This window comes from Uranotaenia lowii, chromosome 3 (genome assembly GCF_029784155.1).
Source record: "Uranotaenia lowii strain MFRU-FL chromosome 3, ASM2978415v1, whole genome shotgun sequence".
Classification (NCBI taxonomy): Eukaryota; Metazoa; Arthropoda; class Insecta; order Diptera; family Culicidae; genus Uranotaenia; species Uranotaenia lowii.
In genome coordinates, this window is record NC_073693.1 from 110,357,611 (window position 1) to 110,380,380 (window position 22,770).

Here is a 22,770-nt window from a genome sequence, read left to right on the forward strand (position 1 = left end):
TGGTCAAAAGATGCGAACATGTTTTATCTTTAAACAGGCCAAATTTTTCAAAATCGTTCTAAACGTTGAAGGGATTTCAAAAATTAAAAACCAAAAATGTTGATTAGAAACTTCCTATACTTTGTTTTAAAAATAAAAATGTTTCAATAGAGCCAGCATTTAAACACATGTTGAAATATTTGTAAGAAATATCCTATCAATATTTTCAAGTAAATTGATGAAACTCTGTTGTTTTTATTTAAAATGCTGTTGAAGCATTTTCTTTTTCCGACAAAGCAGTAAAAAGGTTTTTATAAATTTGCAACAGTATTGTAGCAACAAAGAGCGTATGGATCAGATCCAAACGACTATAATTATTGCTGAATTTAGACTGATTTTTTAAAAGATTATCTTTTCAATTTGTTTGTTTTAATTTTGGAAAGGCAAACATAATGCTATCACGACCTAGGTTGCGAGGAAAACATCCGTATTTAAGACAACAATAATATGTAATTTTGTGAGTCAACCAAAAACTTTGTGACAGTGTTTGAGTTTTGTTTGGTAATTGATTAAGTCATTTTTAAAAGGAAAATCTTTTTGTATATCAAATTTCGTATCATTTTCATGAAAGACTATAAATACTTTTACTAAATCTGTAAAATCTATTCTTCGATACTGTGTTATGGAGGCTTATCGTGGTCAGAGCCACATAAAAATAATGCTCAATGGTACTTAATTTTCAATTTTGTTTTATAATTTTTTAGGCAACATTATACCCAAATTCCTAAAATGCTATTTCGAGATTTGAATGAAAAACGTGCACTTACAGCTTTTCCAGTTTTGGCGCATGGCGCAAAACAGGGCTCGGCATCCTCGTCGCGCCTCGCTCCATCGTCCTTGTTGTTGATCTTGAGCCGATTGTTGCCCTCGTTGCGAATGCGTGGTCGTTACCACAGTACATACTGCCACCAATTCTAGGTTGTGGTCGTACCACAGTTGATGCTGCCTTCGTTGTGACCGATGTGTTCTTCCAAACTCTATTCGTGGCCGATGCCACCGCTGACACTGCCCTCGTGGTGACCAGAACGTTCTTCCGATCTCGGCTTGTGACCGACGCCACGGCTGATGCTGCCTCCGCTGCAGCCAAGACGTTCTTCCAATTTCGGTTCGTTGCCGATGCCACCGCTGATGCTGTCCCCGTTGTGGCTAGGACGTTGCTCCGCTCCCGGTTTGTGGCCGATGCCACAACTGATACTGCGAACGACACCGCTGACCGAACTTCGTGTGCCTCGCAGGTTCCCGTTGAACTTGAAAGCCACAGTTTACACCTCGCAGCCAAAGCGACAGAAGCTGTCGATCTACCACAGTTGATCGCAACCGGCGCTGCGAATGATGACACCCGACTCTGCTTGCTGGGATTCTTTGGCGTCCGACCACGGCACATTGACAGCTGAAAGTGCCGAAGGATTCCGATCGATTTTGCCAAGCTGCTAACTGTCGCGGATTTCGCAAGGTAGCACAAAGCCGGAGATGTGCTTACGATGTCCGATTTGGATGCACTCGGAAAGCGATGAGCGATGAGATCTTAAGATGGAAAAGGGATAGAGAAAAAAGGGGCCCTGGCGGAGGGGAGCGTGACGTTAGTTGTTCCGTCGGACTTGGCACATAAAGGCTACTTACTTTTCCGACCCCTTTTTGTTTTCTTCTCACCGCGCTTTTTCAAGATGCGGATGAGCGCGTGGCGCAGCTATTATGGGGAAAAGGAACAATTACTTCCTCGCTCAACCTCTGTGCTTCAATGGTGCTTACTTGCGCTTTTTGTTCCCGACGCTCACGTCTTTCAATGGACCTGCTGTCGCTCTCGAACTACTGACCGGGTGCCTTGAGGCCTTGTGCCTTGGTGCTAGTCTCGCATGCAGATACGCGCTTGGTGCAGCTGTTGTGGGAGGAAAAGGAACAATTACTTTCCTGTTCTGCCTCTGTTTTGATGGTTCTTACTTGGCGCTTTTCTATCCCGACCTTTGTGTTGTTTAGCGAACCTGCTGTCGCCCCTGAGTTGCTGACCGGGTGCCCTGGTCTGACTTGTGTGGCCGAGAAGTCTGCGATGAAGTGAGTTGCATTGGTAAAACGCGTAGAACGCTTTTTTATAATTTGCGCTTACCTCTTCCCGAGTAGAGCACCTTTGTCCCTATGGGGACTTGATCTGGTCCACTTTTGCGTGGCCACTTAAAAACTTTTTAGCCGCCGTCCTTTTTGCGCGTCTGTTGCGTGGTCAACCGGAACTTTTTCTGACAATCTGTCAACTTTTTTCATCCCCGCTGCCGCCAACTTTTCAAATCCAAAACATTGACATTCCCAGTCGGGAGAACTGGCCCGACGATTCTTCAATCTTGTGCGTTTTGTTCCAATAATCGGACATCTTTCGGATGAATTTTCTTATTGGGGATTTACCCGCTGCACGTTCATAAAATCTAGCTAAGGAATGGGTTTTTTCTCAAAAAATGTTGCCACATAATCAAAACGTATCAATTTTAACAATAAATATGAAGGAATAATTTACGATGCAACAACTGTTCTACAGAGTTTAGGACAAAAATTCGTCGCAAACTATATGAAACTTCTATTATTTCTGCATCCTCAATGTGAAATTAAATTAATAAAATGACGATGATAAATATCATGATTATCATGAGGGTGATGATAGATTTATTACAAAGTGATTATTTAAAGGCTTAATGCAATATTTTTCAATTGAAAATGTTGCAAAATATATTGCGTTATATATTCTGCGCATTTTATGCCATTACTACTGCAATTAGACGAAACCTTTGAAACCTTTTGAAAATTTCAAATACCGAAATACCGGATTTGAAAAAAACCGGTAAATCCGACCACCCTAAACTCTACTCTACTTTATTTTTCGTCAGACAGAATTTGTATTTCCTCCTCTCAAAAAAAAATATTTTCAATGTTAACTAAACAGAACTTCCTTGGAAGCAATAATACAGTTTCGCAGCTCGAGCAGCCATCCCTAGATTCAAAGAATTGATCTAGCAACTCTCCTCGCATCTATTCTTGTCCACTCTCGACCATATACCGGCTCGACTGAAATCCCGAGTCGATATGAGTGGTGACCATGCCAATGTTTTATTTTTTTTTTTTTTGACAATGTTTTACCATCACGGCATTTGCTACTTTATACCAACGTTGTAGTTAGCGGACCGTTATTGAAAAACTTATCCGGTTCAACTCAACTTCAAAAAGCCGTAGCCCTCGGCGTAGAGGATAGCCTTCAAGTCTTCTAAGCCAGCGGGCATGAAATCGAATCGAAATAGTACACTTTCTGTGGGTTGATTGTTTCAGTATTGTAAGAAGCTAGCCATCATATCTTCGGAAGATGTGCGCTTAGAGTTTAGAAAAAGTAATCTCTTCGAGGAAACATCAAGTTTCAATAAGATCCTGTATGTGTTTGTGCTCGTTCAAAAAAAACTCTATTCGATGTTTACTCTTGGGCTCGATTTCGCGGACATCGGCTCAGGAGGCAACTCACCTGCTAACTTAGCTATCCCAGAAGCTTTTTGCCAATGTTTCTGATTTTTCATAACTTGTCTGAATTTAAGAAGACCATTCCGAATTCCCTGATTTTCTGGAAAGTATGTCTGTGTTTCACTGATATTTAATTATTCAGGCAACATTGTATTTTCAAATTCGCAGAATAATGTAATGTTGGACAGCAAAAACGGGTTTTCAATGATGAAAAAAAGTATCGAAAAATAAATTTTTAACTTTGGCTAGAACGAATCATGTCTAATATTTTTGTTTGATTTATCCCAGCTAAACAACTCGTAGAATTGTGAAAAAAATATGAAATTTGGCATGGAGCTTTGTGTTAGGCCTTGGAATAATATCAACCCTAGTAGTGCACAAGATATTTAAATTTCAAGCTGCTTCAATTCCCTAAGATACAATTTAAATCAGTGGTAAGCGGTGAAAAATTCCACAAAAAGTACTCCTTTGGAAGTGACATGTTATTTGCTTATCTCTGTTTAACTAAATGAATTTTCCTTTCGTTAAACTGATGGATTTTCAAGTATTCAAAACATTCCATTGTCACAAAAACGTGTGACATCAAAACCGGATAACACACGGCGGTCGGCATCACTAAATCATCACATCGGAAATTAGATTTGTTCCAAGATTGAATGAAACGCACAATTCATCCCTCCTTTCCAGCCTTCCAGCAGTCAGTCCACCATTTGTTGGTCGGAGCTTTGTATAGCATAACGACATATTGACCGTCCAAATTAAGGAAATCGGGGTGTTGATTTTTCGTATGGCTTCCGGGTGTCGTCATCGCGGCGTCATCAGCGGGGAAATTTGACGGGAGTGACTGTATCGTTTCATCAACATCCCCCCTTTCCCACCGTTTTTGTGGCTCGGTTGACTCTTTCCTTGCGGATGTGAATGGGTGCGCGTAGAACACTCATCATGACAAATGAACTGCTGCTCGAGGGACACTGCTTTGACTGCTTACTTATTAACCCTCTGATGGATGGGTCGATTAATTTGGAAGTGACAATTGTTTTTTAGCTTATCTGTGGTGACCTCAATTTAGATATTACCGAATATTTTGGCTTTGAATTTATATAGGTTCTGTACCTAAAAAAATGAAACCTTTTGATAAAAATTGTTATTGCAAACAAAAATTACCCGTTAACCTGGAGTTCAAAAGTTTTCTAGGTCTTATCCCAAGAAGTAGGTGATACAGGAGGGAATAAGGACGAACCGCATCGCTAATTCCCCGAAGGGCATCGTAAGCGTGTCACCAGAAAAACGCCAAAGTGGCGAAAGGCCCGGCCCAATTTTTTGCCTCCTGATGCTTCTAGGCCGGCCAGGTTTCCGTTTCGGCAAACCGGAATCTGAACTGGTTGCAAAGATAGAAAGCCCGCGAAACGGGGTTGCCGGTGGTGGGCGGACAGAGAAAAAAAAACCCGGCCCCGAGGACGCTTCTTCTCGACGACCCAGATGGGGAGGACCAGATAAGCAGATATTTTTACGAGCACGATAAATTATTTATGAAGCAAAAATAACTGGCTGTGTTGAACAGTTCGTTTTTTTCTGTCGTGAACTTTGTTTTCGTTGGATTAGGAAGCTCGGTATTATTGTAGTAGCTTGAAATTTGAGGCGGGTCAAAAGTCAACGGGACTAGAGTCGGAGAAAATGAGAATCATGAGACGGAAATCTTTCTGTCAAGTGACTTCCGAAATGGTTGGCCTAATCTTAAACACGTCTTTGAACTTTGGGTACAATTAAAGTTGAAAGAAGGAAAAAGCACAGCTCAAAAACATCCTGTCAAAGGAAATTTTTGCGGAAGGAAGCACGGTTTTTTTTTGTTTGTTTTAAGATAAGCACTAAGTTGTTTTTTTTTGCCTATTAAAAACAAATCTTGATGGATTGAATGATAAATAATTTAATCAAAACGAACAAGTTAATAATTCAAGTTTAAAAAGTGAAATACTTCTATTATGTTTTTTTTTTTCGATTTAATCACCTGAAAATAAGCTTGATACATTTATAAACTTCAAACAGAAAACTCGATAATTTAATAAATTTTCCACCAAAAGCGCCTGGAACTTAGTTAGCATACATTAAGGCTAAATGTCAAAATTATCATTCCGAGCCATTCTTGTATCCATTTGAAAAGTTCCTAATTGTAAATAACGGAGAATCTCACAGCAAGATGAAAACGACCGTCAAAATGCCAGAAAGTATTCATCGTTTCTGGGAAATCATGAAACCGTGAAACGTTAAGAAATAGGTGTGGTGTTTTGCTTTTGAGCCTCTCACATCGGAATTATTTTTAAATGAATTCTCTCATTGGACGTGAATTTTCTTATTATCAACTACCTAGGTCTTCGAATGGAGAAGTCAAATGGTCAGATTGAACGCACGTGTTCTCTTCTTTCCTGAATGACAATAATAATAATTACCTACTCCATTTCACTTTTTTAATGTCTCTTCTGTACGGGTACTAACGGTGGAGTTCAAGTAGGCGTTGTTTTGCAAGGACGTCGAAAGTTTTGCTCCGTTAAATAAATGTCTTTCCAGAAGTAAAAAATAGTTTCTATACAGTTAATCGTACATCGAAGCCAGCTGATTATAACCGCGAATGATGTTATTTTGAACAAGTTATAAAGTGCGTTGTATCAAATGGGAAAATCCCGTCGATATGTCAAACACCGGAAAGATTTGAGAAGCGGCAAAACGGCTTCATAAGCTTTGGTTGCAATAGGTCCCAGTATCAGAACATCATCAGCCTTGCTCCTATCAATTAATGACGAATGGTTCCAAATCAGTGAAAAGTTTATGCTCTCGATAGCAATTTATTTGGTGAGATCTAAGCTTTTTACAGTTTGAGATTTAACATTGCATTATTTTAACAAAAAATCTGTAAGCAGCGTTTCGCAAGGAACTCCACGCATTATTTTTTTTCCATGTTCCGGTATCTTTTGCGGTATTTACCACATAGTTGGCCTTGCCGTAGTAGGATCTCTGCAATGAATGTTTAAATGTAACAGAGATTACGTTGAAAAGAAAAATGAAGGACGCTAGCCTTTCATTTTCCAGGATCTTTTGGTTATGTTGGTAAACGAAGAAGGAGAAGGAGAAGGAGAAGGAGAAGGAGAAGGAGAAGGAGAAGGAGAAGAAGATTTCGCGAGTTCGAGCCCAAGAGTAAACATCGAACACAGTTGCACCGGATAAGTTTTTCAATAACGATCCGCCAACTGCAACGTTTATAAAGTCGCGAATGACATAAATATGTTAAAACGACTATAATCTAAACAAAAAAAATAAAACTTATTATTAAGATTGAGTAAGCATTTTTTTTTAAAAATCTGGTTAAGTTGTTGGTCGCATATAAGCTAATTTTTCTTTAAAATGTTGTATAGATTTGGTCTTAAAAATGTTCCGATTATTATTGGTGTTTTTAATATGCTCTGGAAGGTTATTGTACTTTGTAGGACCTATAAAAGAAATGCTTCGCTGCCCGAGGCTAGAGAACGATCTGCATCTCATAAGATGATTAGCTTGCCTAGTGATATGAAAACGTACACCGTGAAAACGTGAAACGTGAACTTCAAATTCTTTTTTTTTAATGTCATTATTATAGAGACTTTCAGCTTTCAGCTGGTTCATCTCTTGACTTGAAATTCTGATAATTATTTGATTTTTTTTGTGGTAGAGAAATTCGACTGGAAATATGTTTTTTCGGGGAGTTTTTTTCGGCTTGCAGTCTTGTTTTTAGCAAAAACGACGTATTGATTTACGTTTCCAACGTTTCGATCCTTATTGGATCTTCTTTAGGGACTAAAATAGTGTTTATTTAGTTAGTTCTGCTGATTATAATTACACGACCAGCCGAGTCGACACTCACAAGAAAACGGCATCTTTTCGGTAAGAAAGCATAAATTATAATCAGCAGAACTAACTAAATAAACACTATTTTAGTCCCTGAAGAAGATCCAATAAGGATCGAAACGTTGGAAACGTAAATCAATACGTCGTTTTTGCTAAAAACAAGACTGCAAGCCGAAAAAAACTCCCCGAAAAAAAAAGATAATTATTTGAGGAATTTAAATTGTGAAAGGCAAAAAGACATGTTTGTAAATCACATTATTGCGCTAACGGTAAGATATTGTGAGATCTATCAGAGTAAAGTAATTTGGAGGAGTACCGGCGGGGAAGATTAAAATTTGTTGCCGAGAGAGCAACGATAGTGCTGCTCTACCCTAGGCAACCATTAGATAATTTAAATGAGAGTGCACAAACGCGTAATAAAATTTTAAAAAGACGTAACGGGGTACTAAATTTTTCACTGTCCATATAATTCCACTGCTCTGAAAGATGATATTTTTTTCGCAGATTATCATTTTGATAGTGCCAGGTTATTTTTCGTCTAGTAGAATTCCCAGATATTTACAACTTTTTCAACAACGTCGTTAAAAAACTTGGATCTCTGTGCGGTTACATCTCCTTTCGGGATGAGCGAAAAACCATGTATTTTGTTTTCGTTAGATTGATGATAAGTAGATTGGCAGAAAAATATTTCTATAAGATCACTAAACCCTCCTCTATATTTTTAATTATGGTATGTGGACATTTTTCCGCGTAAAAGAGAGTTGTATTGTCCGCAAAAAGACGTGGTAAACCATAAAGTGGAAATTTACTTTTGTCATTTATGTATAGTAGAAATAAAAAAGGTCCGATGTAACTACCTTGAGGGACATCAACTTCAAGGATCTCGGACGAACTAAACGCATCTTCTATAGAGACGAATTGTTTTCTACCGATTAGATAACTACGGATGAGATTTTTAGCGATTCCTGGGATTCCATAGCGTTCAAGTTTATCGACGAGAACACTAAATATGATCAAGCGCATCAAAGGCTTTTTAAAGTCTAGGAACAAACAACCGACAAGTTTTTTTACAATCAATGTTTTCAACTATTGTATCGACCAGTTCGCTAATAGCAATCAGAGTGCTTGACCCAGATCTAAATCCATACTGTAGGCGATAACGCACAATATTATCATTCAAAAATAAATTCATTCCGACTATTAATAATTTTCGAAGACTTTGCTGAAAACACTCAGAGTGGAGATGGGTCGATAATTATTTAAATAAGAAGGGTCTCCAGATTTGAGGATTGGTGTGACTCTAGCTGTTTCAAAATTTTTGGATAGATTCCTCTTTCTAAAATAATGTTGAAACATTCCGAAAAAAGGCGACTAAAGGACTCAGAGTGGTTTTCCAATACATTAGATGAAATTTAATCAGGTCCACAGCTTTTTTTATTTTTCAATGACTGAATGGTGAGCATAACTTCAGCAGGAGTTGACGGTCGTAAGAAAATGGAACTAGAGATCCAATCAATTCTCGACAAGTAGTCGTGGAAGGATCAACACTAATATTTTTGATAACTTGAGTGACCGATATGATGAAGTGACTATATATGTAGGAAATGTAGGAAAGAAGCAATCGAGCAGCTAATTGAACAAATCTCGGCAAACCGCAATTTGTCGAGTTTGAAATCCAGAGCGTGGCACCATGGCTACAACATGTACTGAACATAGGGGCCGTCCATAAATGATGTCACGCGTTAGGGGGGAAGAGGGGGTTTCAATTTTTGTGACAATTTGTGACAGAGAGGAAGGGGGGGGGGGGGTTAGCTTGAACGTGACATCACATATTGTTACCTAAAAAAAGGCAAAACAATAACAAATAATTTTATCCTAAATTCAATAAAGTTATACTACGATAACTTTATGAGCCATTGTATTCGGACTTTAAGTTCCGTTTGGCCGGTTACCCGGATAATTCCGGATTGGTTGTGCCGCGTTCGGGTAGTGAAATCGTTTCAGATTCGTATTCGTACTCTTGGTGAAGAAAAACTAATTTAAACCGAGCTCGTCCAAAGTCTATTGTTGTCGTTGACCTTGAGTTGATGATAATCGGAGGCCGCTGTATTCCAGAAGTTTCATCACCGAGAAAGTTAAGTAGGTACAACATACAATAATAGTTTTCGAATAAAAAGATTGATTGTCCTAAAGATGAGTCATGAAAGTGGGGGATCTCCACTTTCTGATTTCATAGATACCCAGAATATCAAGATGGCTGAAAGTTCTTCTGACTCTCGTTGTAAAATTGATTTAGCTTCTAATCCACGACCACGTGTTGCGTTCAGTAGTAGCATTCCTCCATCGTTATCTATTGTGAATCTGCCATGTGCTCTGCCACCGACCAACAATCCTCTCACATTTCCATCATCGTTTCCTCTTCCCAACCAAGACCTACAAAACTCTCAAGCTTTGCCTCCGGAGGGTGTATCACTTGCAGCTACTGTTGAGCAACGTGGTATCTCAGATGCTATGATGCAATCAACTATGCCTCGAATTCAATCAAAAACTACTAAACCTGAAATCAACGATCGTATTAAACAGTATTCTGAAAATAGCCCTGGTCCTTATCAAATATATTTTAGACCAAAAGTTAAGCCACTCAACATTATTACGATCTCCAAGGAGTTGCATAAAAAATATTCGTCTGTCTTGGAAATTAAGAAAACTGCACACAATCGACTTCGTGTAATTGTAGAAAAAAGAAAACATGCAAATTCAATTGTTTGTGACCCTCTCTTCACTCTCGAGTATTCAGTCTACGTGCCGAGTTTGATGGTAGAAATCGAAGGTGTTATCTCAGATAAATATATAAATATGTCAGATGTTTTAGATGGAGGTTGTGGCCGTTGGAGAAACGGGGCAATTTCTCCTGTTAAAATTTTGGATTGTCGTCGGTTGCACGATGTTTCTTACGTGGATGGTAAAAAAGTATACTCCGACTCAGCACAAGTTTAAATAATATTTGAAGGAACAGTGTTGCAAGATTATGTTGAAATAGAAAAAGTTTTATTTTCTGTTAGAGCGTACATCCCTAAACTAATGTATTGCGAAAAGTGTAGGCAGCTTAATCACACGGAGAAGTATTGCTCTAATAAGACCAAATGTGGAAAATGTGGGCAAAATCACGCTGCATCAGAGTGTTCAATTTTGGATGCTTTATGTTTTCATTGTCAAGCATCACATCTGAATATTTCAGACTGTCCCATGTATCGTAAAGCGAAAGGTGAATGGAAAAAAACTATTAGAGAGTCAAATAAACTAACTTATGCAGAGATGCTCAAAAGATCGAATACATCTGAGGGTTTTATATCGAACAATCGTTTTGATGTTCTTTCTGAAAATTCAGATTCAGAAAATGTTTTGGATTCCCAAGTTGACGAGGGAAGTAATTCTAGGAAACAAAAACAACTCACACGTTCCAAGATTTAAAAAAAAAAACCAAAAAGAATATCCCCAGTTGATCCAATCCCCAGTTGCTCTTACCCTGTTTTGAAACCTCAAAAGCCCTATCAGGATCCACCCGGATTTGTTAACTCAAATAGTAAACGAAATTTAGAGTCATCATCACCTGAAAACCCTAGTGTATCGGAAGAAAATGACGATTTGTTTTCATTGGATGGTTTATTCAAAATGCTGTTCAATGCTTTTGAAGTTCCTGAATCTCTCAGATCCTTAGTTCTCTTATGTAAGCCCCTCATTAAAAAAGTTCTCAAAGTATTTTGTGCTAAATGGCCCCACTTGTCTACTTTATTTGATCATGATGCTTAATAAACTCAAATTATTACAATGGAATGCGAGAAGTGTTGTGCCCAAAAAAGAATCATTAATGATTATGTTAAATGATTTCAATATTGATATATTTTGTGTTTGTGAAACATGGTTAGTATCTGAAGTAAGCTTACAGATTCCTGGATATACGATTTTAAGAGAGGATCGCGATACGCCTTATGGAGGAGTTCTTTTAGGAATCAAAAGAGGTATAGAATTTGAAAAATTAAACATTCCGAAATTCGATAAAATAGAAGAAGTGTTAGTATCATGCAAAATAGGCAATTTTCGTTTTGCAGTTTCTTCATTGTACATTCCGCCAGCTCCATTTAATTTGAATAGGTTGCAAATTAAAACACTTGTTAATTCCATTCCTGAACCGAAGATTTTGATGGGTGATTTCAATTCTCATGGCTGTGGCTGGGGAGAAAATATTGATGATTCCAGAGCTCTCACGCTGTATGAACTTTGTGATGAAGAAAACCTTAGCATATTAAATGATGGACGTGTCACAAGAATAGGAGCTCCTAGTTCAAGAGATTCTGCCATTGACTTGACACTAAGTTCAAACTCTTTAGCTCTTGTTAGTTCCTAGAATGTATTAGACGATTTGAATGGCAGTGATCATCTTCCGATTGTTGTTGAATTAAAAATTAAAAGTGACTTGAATGAGATTACTTTTATTTATGACTTAACAAAAAATATAGATTGGAAAGCTTATGAAAATTTTTTATCAGAAAAAATTTATGAGTATGAAATGTGTCATCATTCATTCACTGTATTAGAAGAATACAATTTTTTGAGCAAATCAATTCTGGATTGTGCTAAGGAAGCACAAAAGAAGCCTATTAGTTCAAATATAGGTTCTAGAAGAAAAGGTCAACCATGGTGGGATCAAGAATGTTCTTAAAAATACTCAGAAAAGAAAAACGCATTTAAAAAATTCAGAAGATTAGGGAGGATAAATGATTTCAAAACTTATCAACATTTCGAATATGAATGTCGTAAACTTTTTCAAAGTAAGAAAAAATTCTGTTGGCAAAACCGAATTGCTTCATTTACAAGAACAACAGCATTATCTACCTTAAGGAAAACAGCTAGAAACTTAAGAAGTGTTGAAATTGTAAACTCAGAAAAATATTCAGAAGAATGGGTTGAGGAATTTGCACAAAAAATTTGTCCTGATTTTGTTAATAAGTTTGTTGATGATTTTAGGACTAACAATTCCAACGAAGATTTAGCATCTGCGATAAGTATGACAGAGTTTTCTACAGCGCTATTATCAAGCTCAAATACTGCTGCAGGATTGGACGGAATAAAGTTCAAACTATTACAAAATATGCCAGTATGTTCTAAGCAAATGTTGTTAAATTTATATAACAAATTTATTAACACAAATGTTGTGCCAGATGAATGGAGGGTTGTTAGAGTGGTTCCTATTTTGAAACCTGGTAAGGATTCTTGTGACTATCAATCCTACCGCCCTATAAGTTTGTTGCCTTGTCCCAGAAAAACATTGGAAAGAATTTTACTTAATAGATTGGAAAATTGGGCTGAAAAGAATAAATATATGTCTTTGACGCAATACGGATTTAGAAAAACAAAAAGTACTTCTGATTGTTTGGCTGAGTTAACAGTGGATATAGAAATTGGTTTCGCAAACAACGAACTCATACCTGCTGTTTTATTGGATATATCTGGTGCGTATGATTCGGTAAATATAGAGATACTTTGTCAAAAGCTCATCGAACAAGGTATTCCGACAAAAATTAGTCAATTTCTTTATAATTTACTGTATAAAAAAGAGATGTGTTTTTATGTGAACAATAGGTTAAAATGTCAGAGAACCAGTTTTCTAGGACTTCCTCAAGGATCAACACTTAGCCCATTCCTATATAATTTTTATGTAAAAGAAATTGATAATTGCGTAGTTGATGGGGTATCTATTTTACAATTTGCTGATGATATTGTCGTTTATAAATCGGGAAAAAATATAACTGATTCACAAGAAAAATTACAATTAACCCTAAATAATTTAAATCAATCGGCTATGAGCTTGGGATTAGAGTTTTCGACCGAGAAATCAGAAATGATTGTTTTCACCAAAAAAACCAAGCCTGTAAATATCACGTTATCAATGAAAGGAAATCATCTTAAAAGGTCTTTGTCGGTCAAATATCTAGGCGTTTGGTTTGATACTAAACTGTCAGTGATATTATCTACCATAGAGGATACCAACCCTGAGAATTATATCCTATTGCCCATACCATTTCAATGTCTTTATGGCAGAGCAAGTGGCTTAATAGTGAATTTGGCAGGTTTTGTTTTTCCATTCCATCCTCATGTGAACAAAAAATCTTGGTTCAATAACAAATTTCTTGGATGCACATTTATCAAAACTTTCTCTAGATTAATGTCAAATCATTACAACCAAGCAAGTCACTTATTTAGAGTAAATTTATCAAATACTAATATTTGTGATTGTGAGAATGGATATGAAGATATAGATCATGTAGTATGGCACTGTACAAAGTATACTAATGAACGAGATGTTTTAAGAAGCTCTCAATCGTTTTGGACACCATTACGTGATATTCTGGGTCAGAAGGACATGGTATCAATGAAGCTAATATTCGAATTCTTGAAAAATGTTGACTTACAAATCTGAATTTGAGGACGAGTAAATCGAAAAAGAAGTGAAAAATGGACTGCAAACCCATGAAAACATTCAAAACAAAAGCAGAAGAACATAATTTTAGTTTTATATAATGTATAAATACTATTAATTATATTTAAAAAGCAGTCGGCTCCAAATGATGGAATATCAAGAGCCTTAGTTTAAGCGGTTTATTGTTAATAAAGAAAAAAAAAACTTTATGAGCCAAAGAAAGTTCACAAGAAAACTTCCCCAGCAACACTCAGGAAAGTCCGCCTCACTTAAATTGTGACAAAACTAAGTGGTGTAGAAGAGAATGGTGTAAAGAGATAGAAACATGAACCATGAAAGATTAGGGCGCACTTTTGAAACGTGGTCAGACGTACGTGGTTGAATTGTTGAGTTCTTTGGTGATTATCTGAAAACTAAGATATTTAACAATTGTAAGTAAACTATAATTAATTGAAATAGAAAAAGAAACATATACTTACCCGAATTATACTTACCAAAATTGTAGCAATGACAGCAAGTTGGAAATAAGATGTTGAAAATATACTTAGAAAATAAAAGCTAAGGGTTTTAAAGTAAATAATTAATAATGTAACTAACTCGAAATTGTTACTAATATAATATTATAGCTTTTAACAAAAGATACACACAATCAACAGTGTTGTACGCTCAAAAGATCCGATTGAAATTCTTTTTCAACATGAATAGAAGGTCATTAAGACCTGTTTTGGTACTTGAAAGTATCAATTTGAACTCAAATTTTGAGCTGCATAGAACGTTCTTCAGATCAATGATGAAAATTTTTTCGTACCTGCTTTATGGGACTTTGGTTACTTGGGTAGTTCTCAATTCTCGATTCTATATTTTTATGATTTTTTTAACCATTTTCAGTTCTCAATCGCCAACCATGAAGCATTGCCAGAGCCGGATTAAGCCATCGGGGGGCCCGAGGCAATTTTTCTCGGGGGGCCCCTATGATTCGATTTTTTTTTCAAATGCTATTCCAGAGAATACAAAACATTTTAAACGTGTTTGAAGAACTGGATATAAGCTCAGTTTACAGTTTTCAAATTGCCATGTTGTCTGCACAGAAGATTTCTGGTACCTTCAAATAAAAATTGTTAATTAATCAGGTGCAAACATTACGGAAGAGTTAAGACATTTTTAAACAATGAAAGCTTTGATTTGAGCTGCAAAATGATGAGAGTTTAAGAATTCAAAACTTTTGATCAGGTTATATTCAGAACCAAAATTCAGTGTCTCAAATCTAAATTGTAATTTCCAATCAAGTTTTGAAAAACAAAATGTGAATTAAAAAAAAAAAGAGATTTTAAGGTTCGTTTATTTTATGAATATGATTTTCGTCAGATAAAATAATTGTTACTAAATCGTTATTCTAAATGTGATAAAAGTTTCATTCAATGCCCCCAAAGCCAAGGAGGTATAAGTGCAAAAATGATCGATTGAAAAAAAAATCAGATTAGAGATTAAATGTTTAAAACACAGAATCAGCTATCATTGAAAAAGTCAGATAAGGAATCCAAATAAGTTTAGTACCTCAAAAAAGATCCTGAGCACTCAAAATTCAGGAAAAACCATGAAACGGAACCTCAGTAACTGAAGAAACAACACAAGACTTGAAAATCTCAATAAATTGAATCTGGAAAAGATAAGATTCAAAAAATTGAAATATTCATGTTAAGAGAATCACTTAATGATATTAGCAACTTTACTATGAGATCATTTTTATAATAATTCGAGAATGATCATTTGGAAAATGCTGTGCTGACTTCAGGATATTGACTTCAGTAGATGATAAAATTTTGGTTAAATCAGTTGAAAATGTTTCATTGCGAATTTCAAGTCTAAGACCGAAATAGCGATAGACAGTCAATAAAGAATATCTGTACTGTTGATTGGTTCAATTTAGACAACTACAGTTTTTTTTGAAGAATTTATTTTCAAAAATTGGGAGGGAAAGGGGTTGAGAGTTTATAACCCAACGGAAATTTCAATAATAATGATCGAAAAGTGAAAAGTTATAATAATAATACGCGGTATTCACCCGGATACTGCGCGGGTAAGATTCTGAAATGCTTATCATAAAGTTTCTCTGTTCTCTCTTAGCACAGTCAGACAGTTTTGGCGAAATAAGCTGCTAGTTTAGTGCAGTAAGCATTACTTGGAAAGTTAAAATAATAATAAACATTATCATTGTGCAAGACGTTTGTATGCAATGAAAATCAGGAGATGTTTTTCTTTATTTTCCCTGTTCTGTACAAAATATTCCGACTGACATGTTTCGATGAAGAAAATAAAAATTTGAGGTGATTTGCCTCATATTCTTCTTAGTTTTTGTTACGAATGCGGTTCACAATTTAATTTTTGAAATTCAATACCGAGATTTGATATTCTCAGCTCGCAAAATGCAGGAGAACTTCTTCCCTGCTAACTCTAGGGGGCCCCCTTAAATTATGCAAGAGAAAAACTATTCTAGATATTATTTCCCGGGGACCCTTTTAGTTGACATATTTCAAATTGTCATTCCGATTTTCTAGTTTTTTCATAGATTTGTAGAAATTGAAGTAGTATGATCAAAGGAATGTTAAAACTTTTTTTTCCCTCGGGGGGCTCCCTTGAGCCGGGGGGCCCGGGGCAATTGCCCCTTTTGCCCCCCCCCCCCCTTAATCCGGCCTTGAGCATTGCAGAGTAATCAAGTTATCAAAGTCATCGGTCGTTAGACCGATTCTCAATCATGGAATACATAGAACCACGTTCTTTTGGTTGTAAATTTTTGCATTTGGGAGGTGCTAGCCATTATTGGATTGAAAGATATTCGCTAAAAGTTAAGGAGCAACAGATCGCATCAAAGAAACTTGAAGTTTTCCTCCATTTCCTCCATATTTCATGAATCATGATTTGGTATAAAAATATGGGACATTGGATGTATGCGACATGATTTTTTCTCAATTTTTTTTAAAGATATACACCGCCTTAATTGATTAATATGAACATTTAACATCCTATACCTAGATGGGAATCGAACCCATATCTTCAGTTGACTGGCGATTACCGTCTTATAACGCTTAATACTGGACCATCGAGACGTGTTATCGTGAGAACTATGCATAGTTTTTTTTTGTATAGGCCTACATGAAAAGTTATTTAAAAACAATAAAGGGTGGGAAATGTACATTTCAAAACAGCTACATCGAAAACACAGAGTAGAACAGAATAAAATTGAGTGGAGTAAACTTCAGTAGAGTTCAAATAGGTAGTGTCGATAAAAGCAGAGTAATGTTAAGTAGTATGGAGAAGAATAATGTGGAGTATACTCTCTAAATTATACTTCTCCATTCTATTATAGTAGTAGCAAAGTTTAGTGGATTATAGTAGAGTAGAGAAGTGTCAAATAGAGTACAGTTGAGAAGAGCTCAGTAAGGTACTGTGTCGATTCCGGGACATTTTTGAGTTTCTCAAACCTTGGAGTCTAAAACGCTTCGTTTTGTTTTAAAACTCATTTATAATTTTTGGCAGAATTTTTAAATGACGTTTACATGAATAAATTTGAACTTTTGTGTTTGCATGGGAAAAATCAATATATTGTACTGAAAAATCTGCAGATAAAATCTGTTCAAGAGAAACGTTAGCTAAATACATAAATTTTTCGAAATTTCATAAATTTTTATTAAATTGGAGCATATCAAATAAACAAAATATATTATCTATATCTATATATATAAAAAGCAATTATCTGTATGTTTGTTTGTTTGTTTGTTTGTTTGTTTGTCCTCTATAGACTCAGCCGTCTTAAGAGCTAGAGATCTGAAATTTGGCATGGATGCTCATTAGGACCTGGAATGATGAAAAATGTTTTTAGATTTTTGGACGACCCCTTCAGAAGGGGGTCGTCCATACAAGACAAATATTGTTTTCACGTTATTGACGTTATTTTCCGTCGGATTGTGATGGAAATTTGCATATGAGTGTTTTGAGAGACGAGCAATCGATTACAGTTATCAAATTTAGGGTCAGGGGTTGGCCAAAGGGGTCGTCCATATCCACTGATTTATGTTTTTGCGATATTGGCGTTATTTTACATCGGATTGTGATGAAAATTTGCACATGAGTGTTTTGAGAGACGAACAATCGATTACAGTTATCAAATTTAGGGTCAGGGGTTGGCCAAAGGGGTCGTCCATATCCACTGATTTATGTTTTTGCGATATTGGCGTTATTATACATCGGGTTGAGATGAAAATTTGCACATGAGTGTTTTGAGAGACGAGCAATCGATAACAGTTATCAAATTTAGGGTTTGAGGTCGGCAAAAGGGGTCGTCCATATCCACTGATTGATGTTTTTGCGATATTGGCGTTATTATACACCGGATTGTGATGAAAATTTGCACATGAGTGTTTTGAGAGACGAGCAATCGATTACAGTTATCAAATTTAGGGCTAGGGGTCGGCAAAAGGGGTCGTCCATATCCACTGATTTATGTTTTTGCGATATTGGCGTTATTTTACATCGGATTGTGATGAAAATTTGCACATGAGTGTTTTGAGAGACGAGCAATCGATTACAGTTATCAAATTTAGGGTTTGAGGTCGGCAAAAGGGGTCGTCCATATCCACTGATTAATGTTTTTGCGATATTGGCTTTATTTTACATTGGATTGTGATGAAAATTTGCACATGAGTGTTTTGAGAGACGAGCAATCGATTACAGTTATCAAATTTGGGGTTTGAGGTCGGAAAAAGGGGGCGTCCATATCCACTGATTTATGTTTTTGCGATATTGGCGTTATTTTACATCGGATTGTGATGAAAATTTGCACATGAGAGATTTGAGAGACGAGCAATCGATTACAGTTATCAAATTTAGGGTTTGAGGTCAGCAAAAGGGGTCGTCCATATCCACTGATTAATGTTTTTGCGATATTGGCTTTATTTTAAATTGGATTGTGATGAAAATTTGCACATGAGTGTTTTGAGAGACGAGCAATCGATTACAGTTATCAAATTTAGGGTCAGGGGTTGGCCAAAGGGGTCATCCATATTCACTGATTAATGTTTTTGCGATATTGGTGTTATTATACACCGGATTGTGATGAAAATTTGCACATGAGTGTTTTGAAAGACGAGCAATCGATTTGCGGATCAGAAGTCGGCTGAAGGAGTCGTCCATACCCAACTTTAGTGTTTTTTGCGATTTTGACGTTATTCTACATTGGATTGAGATGAAAATTCCCGCATAGGAGTTTTGAGGGACGCTCTTTTGCTTTCAGGTTTCAAATCTTGACTCAAGGGTCGGCGAAAGGGGTTATTATCTGTTCACTGTTTTTACGATATTCTCTTGATTGAGCATAGAATTGTAATGAAAATTGACACATGGGAGTTTAACAGAAAAGATAATTGATTTCAGGTGTCAAGTTTTGAATCGTGGTCAAAAAAAGGCCTTCCATGTTAGTTGCTCACTGTTTTCGCGATATTGTCGTGATCATGCATCGGATTGAGATGAAAATGTTCAGATGAGGGTTATAAACTATGAGCAATTGACTCCAGGTAGCATGTTCCGTGTCAAAGGTCGGCGAAAGGGGCGTTTATATTCACTGATCATTGTTTTCAAGTTCCTGACGTTATTTTACATATAATTTTAAAAGAAAAAATGGCACAAGGGAGTTTTGAGGAACGTAAAATTGGTTTCAATTATCGAAATTCGGGCCATGGGACAGAAAAAGAGGGTTTCATTGAAAGTTCAGTGTTTTGTGCAATAATTTTGTTGGAGGCAGTTAATTGATACCAATTTAAGTGTGAAGGTCAAGCAAAAGAGTCGTGCACACAAACAAATAGTACATGTTTCTACCATAATGTCTAGATTTTGCAACCGATCGAGAAGAAAACACTCTCACATAAATTTTAATTTGAATTTCAAGTAATAGTAATAGTAGCGACTTTAAACACTGTTGAATTTTTTCCCCAAAATTGTCGAAAGAATGTTTCGAATTCATTTTCTAAACTCATTTTGACGTACCAATGATTTAAAGCGAAACGAAGTTCGTACGGGATCAGCTAGTATAGGTATAAAAAGCAATTTCTGTATGTTTGTATGTTTGTTTGTTTGTTTGTTTGTCCTCTATAGACTCGGCCGTCTTAAGAGCTAGAGAGCTGAAATTTGGCATGGATACTTATTAGGACCAGGAATGATGAAAAATATTTTAAGATTTTTGGATGACCCCTTCTGAAGGGGGTCGTCCATACTAGACAAATATTGTTTTCACGATATTGATGTTATTTTTTGTCGGACTGTGTTGAAAATTTGCACATGAGTGTGTTGAAAGACGAGCAATCCATTTCAGGTGTCAAATTTTGTGTAAGAGGACAGCCAAAGGGGTCGTCCATATTAACTATTCGCTGTTTTTGCGATATTGACGTTATTATACATCGTATTCAGATGAAAATTGGTACAATATAGTTTTGAGTGACGTGCAATCGATTTGAGGTATCCAATTTAGTGTAAGGGGCCGGCAAAAGGGGTCGTCCATATTAACTTTTCAGTATTTTAGTGATATTGTCGTTTTTATACATCGGATTGGGATGAAAATTTGCACATAGGAGTTATTAGGGACAAATAACTGATTTCACTTATCCAAACTAAAATCAGGGGTCGTCCAAAGGGGTCGTCCATGTTAACCATTCACTGTTCATGCAATATTGTCGTCATTATACATCGGATTCTGACGAAAATTGGTACACGAGGGTTTTGAGAGATGAGCAATGGATTTCAGGTATTCAATTCAGTTTAAGGGGCCGGCAAAGGGGGTCGTCTATATAAACCTTTCAATATTTTTGCAATACCGACGTTATGCATCGGATTGGGATGAAAATTTCCACACGGTAGTTTTCAGGGACGGACAATCGATCTCAGATGTCAAATATTTTGCCAGGGGTCGACGAAAGGGGTCGTCCATATACATTAATTTTTTATTATTTTTAGCAATATTGACGTTATTATACAATGGATTGCTTTGAAAATTTGCACACGGGAGTTTTGAGGGAAGGGCAATCGATTTCAGATATCAAAAGTTTATATAAGAGCCCCTGAAAGGGGTTTAGATTTTTGGCAATAATTGCGTTGTTATGCAATGATTTAGTCGAAATTTATACACGTGGTTTTTTATTCCTGATTTCATATTTAGTAGCAGACGACAGACGAAGTGATCGTCCAATATTTGGAATCTGGAAAATGCTTGGCAATTGACTTTCATACAAACTGTTCATGACATATTCCAAGTTGAAAGCGAAACGGAGTTCGTATGGGATCAGCTAGTAGCAAATAAAAGCTATATATATATATAATTACTAGCTGACCCGGTAAACTTCGTCTTACCATGTTTAACTTGGCGTCTCGCTTTCGTGAACATGTCCTAGTTTTTTTACATATCCTTCTTGTCACGCTTTATTCTATCGGAATCAAACCTAAAAATTTAAACTCAATTCTACGGGTCTTTACATAGATTATCAAAACATTACCCTCAATCAATCTTACATGCATCTTACAGGAAAACTTTTAATCTACTTTTCTTTGATTCGGATGCTTTGAACATTGCCGAATGGTGTCAGGTATCAGCTTCCCGTTGAAAATTTGAGTTTTTCAGCACTCAACGTGACCATCAAACTTGGCAAGCCTCATGCAGCATGCTTAAAAAATCCACTCTTTGTAGCTTGTTCCATAAATAACTTTATGTTGATAATATCTATGTTTCATTTATTAAATACCATTTAGTTGATTTCAGAATGGGGGTGCCCAATATTATGCCTAACGCAGTACTTTCAACTCCCGAGTTTCTTCGGAGAGAAGATTTTTTACTAACCATTTTCAAGCAGCTTTTTGTTCACTTTTTTCACCCTTGGAAGCAGTGATAATTAAATAATATCCATATTTTCATCAAAACCATGTCAGAAAAAAGTTCACCGTTTTATTATTAATTTCAGCAAAAAATGCTAATTAAATTCCTTTGAACATCTACCCAATTAATAAAAAAACGATCGGTTTTGAAAGGAGGAAAAAATATGTTTTATTTCTTTATATTCAACCAAATTACAGCAGTTTTATTTGCATTTTTATCCTAATGGACATATCTGCCAATTTAAACCACTGTTTTTTTTAAAGATTCTAACTGAAAAGGTTATTTAATTTTTAAAAACCGAAAAGAGCTAATCTGTAAAGGCTACAATGATTCCATGAGTTCATTCGTTTTTTCTGGAAGTTTTCATGTAAATATACCTCGAAACCTTTAAAAACATATACATAAGTGTCTTTCGGCTATCAACACAGTTCAACTTTCATATTCTTTAAAAAAAAATATTTAAATAAAGGTACATTTGTCCCATTTACTGATGCAAGTGAAAACACATTGCTCTTTTTCAGATGCGTCAGCATAAAGACTTTGAAATAAATTTAATACTTTTTTCTGTATGTCTATTTTATCAACTTTCATTGATATATCTGCAGTTTTTTCCAGAATAAAATAATGCTTGGTACTTCAACTTCGCTGAACACTGTTTTACCATAAGACCTTCATTTACATAGACATTTAATAATTTTGAATATACGCTTCAGATTTAACATTCAGCATACCTTTTCTGATCATTTTGGAGAAATAATTCTTAAAAGGTATATGTTTCATGACTAAAAGGCGCGTTGCCACCGTTGGTTTCACCGTGTGAAATGACAGGAGTTAATATCATTTTCGACACTTTCAGGTCAAAATAAAAACTTATCAAAAAAAATTCTGCTTCTGGAATATCAATCACAGAAAAACTTTTCAACAAAAAAGCGGATCTAAAGTCCCTTCTATGTAGCCAAAATATGTTAAACATAAACACACTTTC

At 36.1% G+C, this 22,770-nt stretch overlaps 2 protein-coding genes across 3 annotated transcripts in view; one reads left to right on the forward strand and one right to left on the reverse strand.

Annotated features, from left to right (window-relative positions):
• LOC129755100 (uncharacterized) overlaps positions 1-22,770 on the forward strand; it is a 198,097-nt gene that overhangs the window by 86,276 nt on the left and 89,051 nt on the right. The gene's annotated exons all lie outside the window — the stretch shown is intronic.
• On the reverse strand, positions 718-2,406 carry LOC129755102 (uncharacterized). 2 transcript variants are annotated; one of them, XR_008739165.1, is made up of 4 exons: positions 2,141-2,406; positions 1,978-2,078; positions 1,789-1,915; positions 1,679-1,726 (listed from the first exon to the last, which is right to left on the reverse strand). XR_008739165.1 is itself a non-coding variant. In XM_055751434.1 (3 exons), exon 3 carries the CDS (start codon positions 1,421-1,423, stop codon positions 803-805), a length of 621 nt encoding a protein of 206 aa, XP_055607409.1. In that variant the 5' UTR covers positions 1,424-1,915; positions 1,978-2,078; positions 2,141-2,406; the 3' UTR covers positions 718-802. The 2 variants fall into 2 exon arrangements, 1 of the variants encoding a protein (XP_055607409.1); XM_055751434.1 differs by having other exon boundaries at positions 718-1,915.

What these genes read in the sequence shown, in the direction of transcription:
- LOC129755102 (XM_055751434.1), bottom strand. Translation starts at nt 1,423, where the DNA reads ATGTGCCGTGGTCGGACGCCAAAGAATCCCAGCAAGCAGAGTCGGGTG.